General features: G+C 38.6%; 1 protein-coding gene across 1 annotated transcript; it reads left to right on the top strand.

The window, feature by feature from the left end:
* The first annotated feature begins 1033 nt into the window (after window positions 1-1033).
* LOC148085911 (guanine nucleotide-binding protein subunit alpha-13-like) lies at window positions 1034-9180 on the top strand. The gene is made up of 5 exons (XM_087784044.1): window positions 1034-1493; window positions 3617-3843; window positions 6041-6091; window positions 7495-7695; window positions 7802-9180. Exons 1-5 carry the CDS (start codon window positions 1211-1213, stop codon window positions 8171-8173), a joined length of 1134 nt encoding a protein of 377 aa, XP_087640170.1. The 5' UTR covers window positions 1034-1210; the 3' UTR covers window positions 8174-9180.
* Window positions 9181-10260: the final 1080 nt, after the last annotated feature.

Here is a 10260-nt window from a genome sequence, read left to right as displayed (position 1 = left end):
ATTTATTTATATACATAATTAACAATAATTAATTTTAATCCTCATACAAATATAAATAAACTCTTGTTTTTTTTTCAATCTTGAAAGCGGAGGTGACAAGATTAAAATATTAAATACACATCTTAAAAATAACATTAGTTTAAATACTATTTTTTATTTTTTATTTTGTGCCGACAACTACATACTCCTTCAAGAAACATCTTAAGACGTTTTTATTTGTTCAGGCTTTTCTGGAACTCCTGTGGTGTTATCAGTTTTATCTTGACCTTTAAAGTATATACTTTATTGAATATTGTTTTGATTGTTTAAGCGCTTTGTGACCCTGGTCTGGAAAAGCGCTATACAAATAAAAATGACTTACTTACTTACATATCAGTGTAGTACGTATGTATTCACCCTTTAATGATTTTAAATTCAAATGTTAATATATATTTTAAAAAATAACTGAATGATGAAACTTGGTTTTGTAAACTTATTTTTTTAAGTAAATAAATGTGAAAATAGATGACGAGCAAATATTATGATTGACAGTCATGACCCTCTAGTTTCTGGATTTTTTTCTTCTAGAGAAATTACTCAAAATAGCTGACTGAGTAATCTTGGTGAACAGAAGGTGACGCAGACTCTAATAAATACATTTATGATTCCGTTAAGTTGGTGATAACGTTTCTGTTTCTATTTTTAAAAAAAAAAAGAAGTTTCGACTGACACTGAAGGCACCAGATAAGAAACAGCCAATCAGATCACGCCACTCCGCGTCCAGGGGTGTAATTACCATATTTAGCCATAGAACGGCGACATTGCAACGTGTAACTAGAGATTGACTTTCGATTTAGTTATTTATTTAGTTTAAAATATTTAATTGTAACGCTTTCTTAAGCTTCAAATACGATTTATTGTTGTTTTTTTTTTAAATGTCTTTATTTTGTTATTTAATAAACATCTCGAATAAATAAACGACTGTGATGGAATGGGAAGAAGAAGAAAAAAAAGATTCTCGTAAAGTAATTTGTGATTAATGTTCAAAGGTCGCCATTTTAAGATAAAGTATCGAAGTTACTGGAAGTCAGTGTAAGTTTGACAGGCTCGCTGGTAAACACAGCAGCAGCAGTAACAGCTACTTCCTGAGTGCGAGGGAAGGGGCTTGGTCCCGTGCCTGCGCCCCGCCGCGACCGCGCACCAAATCAGCATCGATGAAGTTTGCGCGAACATGGCGGATTTCCTGCCGACCAGGTCCGTGTTGAAAGTCTGCCTGCCCGTCTGCCTGCTCAACAGCGGCGAGGTGGAGCAAGTGCGACGCTCCAAGGAGATCGATCGATGTCTGTCGCGGGAGAAGACCTACGTCAAGCGGCTGGTGAAGATCCTGCTGCTGGGCGCGGGCGAGAGCGGCAAGTCCACGTTCCTCAAACAAATGCGGATCATCCACGGCCAGGACTTCGACCAGCACGCGCGCGAGGACTTCCGAGCCACCATCTACAGCAACGTCATCAAAGGTGAGGAGAAGAAGGAACTTTTTTTTTGAACGTGAGATTGTGTAGAAAAAGTGGAAAAAAGAAGATGGATGGGAAAGAAGTTTCCACATCTGTTGGAGGGACATAAACACACTGACACACCCAAGACCCGAGACCCCCGGTGCTGGTCCGGCTCGGTTTCATGGACATTGTTTTTTTTTTTTTTTAAAGTGTGCACGATTCAAAATGGTTGGTGTTTTCGACAGCAAGTCCTGGGTTTTAGAAATGGCTACAGGCGAGTTGTTGCTCAATGTTGGGCTGGATGGAGCCAATAATGGAGGCTGTTCGGTGGATCTGCAAGGTGTTCCTGTCCGTCCAGATCCAGACCAGAACCCCCTCGAAACTCATCCACTCTAACTCTAACTTTTCTACTGTTATTATACTATCCAGACTTGTATTATCTTTGACTCTTGGCGTCCTGTCGATAATAAACATGTCTGGGATTATAATCTCGTATGAATACTTAGATTATATTGACTGGTAACTTCTAAAATCCAGAAAGATAGATCAATATTTCCATCATAATATTTATCTATTTATTTATTTTCACATTTATTTACTTAAAACCAAGTTTCATCATTCAGTTATTTTTTTATATATTAACATTTGAATTTAAAATCATTAAAGGGTGAATACATACGTACTACACTGATATCTAGTTGTCAGTACAAAATAACTCAGAAATACGTATGTATTAAATGGGTGAATACATACGTACTACACTGATATGCAAGTCATTTTTATTTGTATAGCGCTTTTCCAGACCAGGGTCACAAAGCGCTTAAACAATCAAAACAATACTCAATAAAGTATATACTTTAAAGGGCAATATAAAATGATAACACAACAGGAGTTCCAGAAAATCAAGGAATAGCCTGAACAAATAAAAATGTCTTAAGATGTTTCTTGAAGGAGTATGTAGTTGTCGGCACAAAATAACTGAGAAAATACGTATGTATTAAAGGGTGAATACATGCGTACTACACTGATATGTAGTTGTCGGTACAAAATAACTCAAAAATACATACGTATTAAAGGGTGAATACATGCGTACTACACTGATATGTAGTTGTCGGTACAAAATAACTAAAAAATACATACGTATTAAAGGGTGAATACATACGTACTAAACTGATATGTAGTTGTCGGTACAAAATAACTCAAAAATACATACGTATTAAAGGGTGAATACATGCGTACTACACTGATATGTAGTTGTCGGTACAAAATAACTCAAAAATACATACGTATTAAAGGGTGAATACATGCGTACTACACTGATATGTAGTTGTCGGTACAAAATAACTCAAAAATACATACGTATTAAAGGGTGAATACATACGTACTAAACTGATATGTAGTTGTCGGTACAAAATAACTCAAAAATACATACGTATTAAAGGGTGAATACATACGTAATAAACTGATATGTAGTTGTCGGTACAAAATAACTCAAAAATACATACGTATTAAAGGGTGAATACATACGTACTACACTGATATGTAGTTGTCGGTACAAAATAACTCAAAAATACATGCGTATTAAAGGGTGAATACATACGTACTACACTGATATGTAGTTGTCGGTACAAAATAACTCAAAAAAACATACGTATTAAAGGGTGAATACATACGTACTACACTGATATGTAGTTGTCGGCACAAAATAGCTCGTATGTATGTATTAAAGGGTGAATACATACGTACTAAACTGATATGTAGTTGTCGGTACAAAATAACTCAAAAATACATACGTATTAAAGGGTGAATACATACGTACTACACTGATATGTAGTTGTCGGCACAAAATAACTCGTATGTATGTTTTAAAGGGTGAATACATACGTACTACACTGATATGTAGTTGTTGGTACAAAATAACTCAAAATCAGATTGCGGTGTTACCATCTGCTGTCCAAGTGAGCTCATTTGCTTACTTTTTGGTTGTATTTGAATGCATTAAAAGTTCAAACTCCGTTCTTAAGTTATATGCAGGACAATAATGTTGTGTTTTAAAAAGATTTTACTTTGAACTTTGAAAATATACTATTCTTTTGTTGGCCGAGGTAAATTGTTGTCTTCATTTAATTGTGGTTGTGCCGCAGGTGTCCGAGTGCTGGTGGACGCGCGGGAGAAGCTGCACATCCCCTGGGGTGACCCCAAAAATCAGCCCCATGGGGACGAGCTGATGGCGTTCGACACTCGCTCGGCTAAGATGGTGAGCGGGAAGCTCGAGACGGCCGTCTTCCTTCGGTACCTGCCGTCCATCAGGGCGCTGTGGGCGGACTCGGGGATCCAGAACGCCTACGACCGACGCAGGGAGTTCCAGCTGGTAGGTCTTAACATTAGACGAGTGGTCTTAATGCCACAGCTGAGGGGTCAATATATACTTAGCAGTAGTACTGGTGGGTCCAGCGGGACTGACTGTGAGCGAGGTCCGGTGGGTTTTCCTCTTTGTTTGTGAAAATAAAGCTGTTTAACGGCAGATCAACATTCCTGCTGTGATTTAGTCCTGCTTCCCCTCCCCTCCAACAACAAACGCAACACTGTTCTGACTCCATTAGGATTGTGAAACTCCATTCTTGTGTGGTCAAAATCAGAAATGCGATGAATCCATAAGTGACGGCCAGTAACAAAACGGGTGGTTCTAAGTGGTAGCCGACCCGGGTTTGATCTCCAACGACTTCCTGTTCAAGATGACTGTGAATAAATTCCCACCTTCGTTTCTCTGTCGTCTGAGACAAAACGATTCAAGCTATTGTCAGCGTTTGTGGTTTCCCTGGAAGTTGCTGCATGTGAGCGCTGCAGGTCGGATGTAGAGTTTTTGAGCTGGCGGTTCATAGTTTTTGAAATGAAACTATAAAGGCACATTGATGACATCACTCTCACCTTCCGTGGGCGTCGTGCTGTGTCTTCGGGGCAAGTGTGACATTGTTTTCGTTTCTCGTGTCATGAACGCAACATCTGCTGCGAATTTCCTGCCAGCACAAGATCTTAAAAGTCATTTGTTTAAGCAAATGGTGACCTTCAGACCAGGCGCTACCTCGACTCACGTACTTTCAGTTTTGGATCCACTCGCGGTCCGAATGGCTGTGGTTTGCGAGTGAGTGGGTAGTCGCCTTGCTCAAAGGTTGAAGGGTAGTCTAAACCTAGCATTGAAAAGAGACGCCGCTCTTCATTGATATGACAACGTATTGGTAAATCCATTAAGAAAAGTTGATCTTCGATTGTAGAAGATATCAAAGGTATCAAAAATGCTAATAAAGAAAACCTTCATAATTCAACCAAATGCTAATGTTGCTGAAGTGCCGACAGCATCAAACTTATATAAATATATGTATAAGTATGTATGTGTCTATTTATGTATTATTTTATGAAGCTTGACAATTGATTAACTAACGGTGGTTAAGGTGCTAAAATGGCAGCGACTCCTTCTGTTAATAATCTTGAAGCCGTTGAAAATGCTGTTAATTTAGATTTTAATGAGCATAGACTAAGTAAGAAATATAAGTCGCACACTAGTTGACTTTCAGCTCAACTTCATTTTAAGTTAAAAAATGTTTTTTGGGGGGGGTTCTTTTTATGCAGTGACAAAAAACTGATGTTGATGTTTGACTTTAATAACAAGTTAATTCCTAAAGATGTTTTGCTGCTCTTCCTTTTCAGAAACGTGTGGAAACATTGTGCGTGAAATACATCGTCTTATAGATACAAGGTTCATTCATTAAATATTGCAGAAAAGAAGCCAAGGATGTGTCTTTGCGATGACAAAACGGTTTATAGAATAGAATATAAAGTAAGTGCTGGTGCATCAAGTCATCTGTTATTACAAATGGAACAAACCAGACAATTTATCTCCTATTCTTAAGCCAGCGAGAAGCTGCCTGACTGCCCCTCCCTTCTGTAACCTTAGCTGCATGTACGCGCACACACACACACACAAACACACAAGTTTTTCAGGTCGGTTCAGTTTGCTGTGAGGCTCAGTCGCTGTGAGTCGCCAAGTACAAAACATGCATTTAATGCTGAGACGCAGAATGAAAAGCTGTTGAATAAAAAGGGAAACGACTTTGAAAACGGTTACTGTTTTTTCTGGGGTAATAAATTCAGAATGTCACACAACAAGAACACACAGAATCGCACACCACACGCAGAATAAAGGAATGTGTCTTGAAAGCTTCATGCTCAGGCTTGCACATGTGTAGCCTCCGAGCACACACGCCTGTGAACATCCGAGCCGAGTGTGCACGTGACGGCCGCTTAAGCAAATAATTTTGCATCCTGCCGAACTCTCATGAGATTAAGAAAAGATTTTGTGTATTTGTGAAAGGTGTGTGTGTTGTGGGTGCACTTCCTATAGAGAGGGTCATGTGACAGATCCTGTTGTCTGCACTATATTGTAAAAAGAAAAGAAAAAAAGTATTTGTATTGTGTTAAGTTTCAGTTTTTCATAAAAGCAGGTTCTGAAGTGGCTGAACTCTGGACTCTCAAGCTGTTGTAAAACTAACTGGACCCATGTTTTGTTTCAGGGGGAGTCTGTGAAATATTTCCTGGATAATCTGGATAAACTCGGCGAGCCGGTAAGTTTGATTTTTTTTTTTTTTCCCGATCAAGAAAGTTTCTGGATTGTTCTTTTATGTTGCATATTTGCTCATTCAACTCTCATTTTTAAGAGTGGTCAACTCAACTGTCACATTTAAAGATTTTGATAGTTGTTTATGCTTTAAAAAGTGTTAACTGGCTTCCTTGTAGAGCATCTTTTTCACAGGTTAGCAAAGCCAAAGCAAGGCAGTTTATATTGACCCGATCATAGCCGTGCATCTGCTCTGCAGCTGTGTCACCCTTTAATTTCCAGGGTGTCCTCCTGCCACGGTGCTCCAGAATAACCAGTATTCTGGTGGACTCATCAGAGCTCTCTCTGTGAATGACTTCATGAGATTCGAACAAGTAAATCACAGAGTAGGTGTGGATGATGAGTAAACCAGCTGAAAGTGTAGATAAATTAAATAATAATTACATAAGGCGAAATGATATAAGTTTCTGATTGACGTCATGATGTCAGACAGCACAATCATGTGATCCTGCAAGATGGATTTTCAGAGCACAACTGTCGCCCGTTTATGACGTAAGACTATGATTGCTATACTTTGCTGATTTGTAACACTTCTAAGTTTAACTTTCTCAGTTTTATCTTGACCTTTAAAGTATATATTTTATTGAGTATTGTTTTCATTGTTAATTAATACAAATTACTTACTTACTTTTAGTTACTTTCCTCTGACACATTAGCTGAAACATCGATGTGAAAACAATGTCACTTGACTCTTATTTCATCACAGATCATAAATATGGATGAACTACTCTAGCCTGGGATTTGATTTATAAACATCCATAAAACAAATCTTTAATCATTGTTTTCGTTCTTGATCGGGTATTTTGCACTGAAGTTGCTTATGAAATGAACTGTCTAAATACGTTCTATGCTACGAGTTTAAAATGTGTGGCATAAAATATTAAACGCTATGATATGTGCTATAGCAGGTTTCAGACAAAATAATTAAACATAATTCAACTTATGGTGGTTTTTCAATATGAAGTGACTATAACATGTATTTCTAGGATCAGAAAATAGTATTTTTATACAGTATTCTAAATAGTAATTGCCACCAATATGATGTTGTGCTACATTTTGTTTTACCTGCTCAACCATTAAACTAATGGGGACAATTTTTCATGAATGGTTCAATATAGACAATACAAATTGTCTGTATCCTTATAATTTTGAGCCTAAATGTTACACAAATGGAGGTGAGGTGAGAGTGAAACTGACTGTACTAAATATTGAATGTATATTATTCTGCTTTTACATTTACTTTTTTTGTTTTGTATGGCTATTCCCAACAAAGCTAGTTAGAAAGACATATTAAACAGTAATATTTAATATTATACCCATAAATTGGAAATCTTGTTGCCTCCTCCCCAGACCTACCTGCCGACTCAGCAGGACATTCTCTTGGCACGAAAACCCACCAAAGGAATCCACGAGTACGACTTTGAGATCAAGAACGTCCCCTTCAAGATCGTGGACGTGGGTGGGCAGAGGTCTGAGCGACGGCGCTGGTTCGAGTGCTTCGACTCGGTCACCTCGATCCTGTTTCTGGTCTCCTCCTCGGAGTACGACCAGGTGAGTAACATCTCAGCGGCTCGTTTAGCTTCAGCTTCTTCTGATGCCTTCATGTGAAAAGTAACAAGTTCGAAATTGAGTGAATTCTCTTCCTTGTTTGTTCCAGGTCCTGATGGAGGACCGACAGACCAACCGTCTGCGCGAGTCCCTCAACATCTTCGAGACCATCGTCAACAACCGCGTCTTCTCTAATGTCTCCATCATCCTCTTCCTGAACAAGACAGATCTGCTGGAGGAGAAAGTAAAGAGCGTCGCTCTCAAGGACTACTTCCCAGACTATACAGGCCCCGAGCACAGCCTGCCCGAAATCCAAGCCTTCATGGTGGACTGCTTCCGGGCCAAAAGGCGTGACGCCACCCAGAAACCTTTGTACCACCATTTCACGACTGCCATCAACACGGAGAACATCCGGCTGGTGTTCCGGGATGTCAAGGACACCATTCTCCACGATAACCTCAAACAGCTCATGCTCCAATGACACCCGTCACTTTTGATTGTACATGACCAAAACCCCAGGGGTTGAATCTCCTGAAGAGGACTTGGAAGAGTCTCGGAAGATATAATGCAAAGTTCTTCATCAGTGGTTTTTATTTTAGATTTTAGTCTCCTCTTTGGAAGAGTTGTGTTGGTGTGTGGTTCGGGCAACGTGGTGATGAGTCAGTGGAGTGGTTTTGGGGTGACTGTGGGGAAGGTTTGGACGTAGTCCTGAGACCTCAAGAGACGCCCTGCCGAGGTGTCGTTGCTGGAGTAACTCAAAACGTCAGCGCTAGAATAAAGCCTGTGATCTGATCCCAAAAAACATGGGACCTGTTTGGACTTGAGATCATGTGATCCGTTACTAACGAATGTGTTTGAGAAACACATTCTCAGTCCCACTTGATCCGTTCTCTCCACAGAGCAACATTTATTTATAGTTTCAAATTCTTCTTTGGCTCCAGCATCTTCACCTTGATTTGAGGATCACGTGGTCAATGAACCTCCAAGATGGAGGCAAAAGCGTCCCAGGCAAAGCAGCAACAATGTTAACTCGTCAGTTTTGGTGACTTCTCACCTGTGTTTTGACGTATGGAACTGCAGTCCAACTTTTCTCAGGGCTTTCAACGATGTTGTTGGTGAATTTCTGAATAATACTAATCTTCCAGTGTCTGATCTTCCTCCAGAGAACAGTTCCTATTTTCGACATAATTTGGAAAAAATACCCTGTGATCCTTTTATTTCTCTGGTCCTGATTTTGTAAATACTGTAATCTGCTATTGTGTAAATATTCAGGTCTATCTTCGTTGATGTAAATGGTTGTAGAAAATTATATATTTTTCCATTCAGCTTTTTCTTTTTGTAATCACTGACTTTCCCCCCAAATTACGCTTTTTGATGTTTCTCTATGTAACTGTTCTGGCAAATTCTTGAAATCTATTCCTGTGTCCAATCTGAAGCCACTAACCTCATCAATAAAACACATTTTTCTAATAAAGTCAGACACCTTTATCTTTCTCTTTGGTGTGTTTTCTCATACAGACTGAAAATGTAAATCTTCAAATACAGTTGCATTTTCAACGATTACCTCTACATACAAAAGGCAAATAAATGTTGTTTTTTTTTAGAAAAATCAGTCAGCTATTCTTAAATATAATAATCGAATTATGATTGGGTTTTTTTAAATGTTCTATGATTTATAATTGTATACAAATTGTACATAAACTAAACACCAACAACCGTTTAAACGATAACGGAAGTCCGCGGCCATTGAACATTTCTAGTCGGAATAGGTCGTCCTAGACTGGATTAAAAAAAACGAATAAAACTTTACACACGTAACTTTCGTGAAACTATTTTCTTTATTTTAAAACTATTGCATTTAATTAAAAGAAACTGTTTAGATGTCATGTGGGCCAACTTTTAAACACATTTTTACGTTCGCCATAATAAGCGAAAACGATCATAAGTGGTGGTTAACCATCCTCGCCAATAAGACTCCTCACAGTTCAATATTACTGCGATGCAGGTCAAAGGTCAATGTCACTTAAGATTATAAAAATGGCGGGCGTTCCAAGCAGCCCAGATACAAATACATCACAGCCATATACACGTCATGTGATACATTTGTATTTTGTAATATTGGAACCATTAATACTTACGTTACTATGCGATTTACATTTCTTATAAAAACAACCGCACCAAATACAATTTATAAATAAAAGTTATATTGTTTTGCAGCCATTTATTAGATTCCAAGCGGCCCGCGGTCTTAGTTATAAAATATACTTTTAAAAACACTGCTTCGCGTCTCATTCGAAGTGACAGTAACCCACAATGCCATGCGGCGCTGAAACTTTGAGGGGGCTTATTACGTCAGACGGTTCACTTTTTTTTTTACAAAAAAATTACTTTACATTGAAAGATTGCGATCTTAAATCTTATTTGCAACCAAACCTATGCAATCTGATTGAGAAAAAAAAAAACATTAAACAACCTCTAAATAAATAGTGTCTTCGTATTTATTTTCTTCTCACACTTCTATACAGGCTTCTGTCGGGCAACCTAAAGGTCCTTCCCATCGCGACAGCT

This window comes from Callionymus lyra, chromosome 2 (genome assembly GCF_982586985.1).
Source record: "Callionymus lyra chromosome 2, fCalLyr1.hap1.1, whole genome shotgun sequence".
In the NCBI taxonomy this organism is placed as follows: Eukaryota; Metazoa; Chordata; class Actinopteri; order Syngnathiformes; family Callionymidae; genus Callionymus; species Callionymus lyra.
The sequence above is the reverse complement of the archived record's forward strand: the minus strand, read 5'-3'. Positions and strand labels throughout refer to the sequence as shown.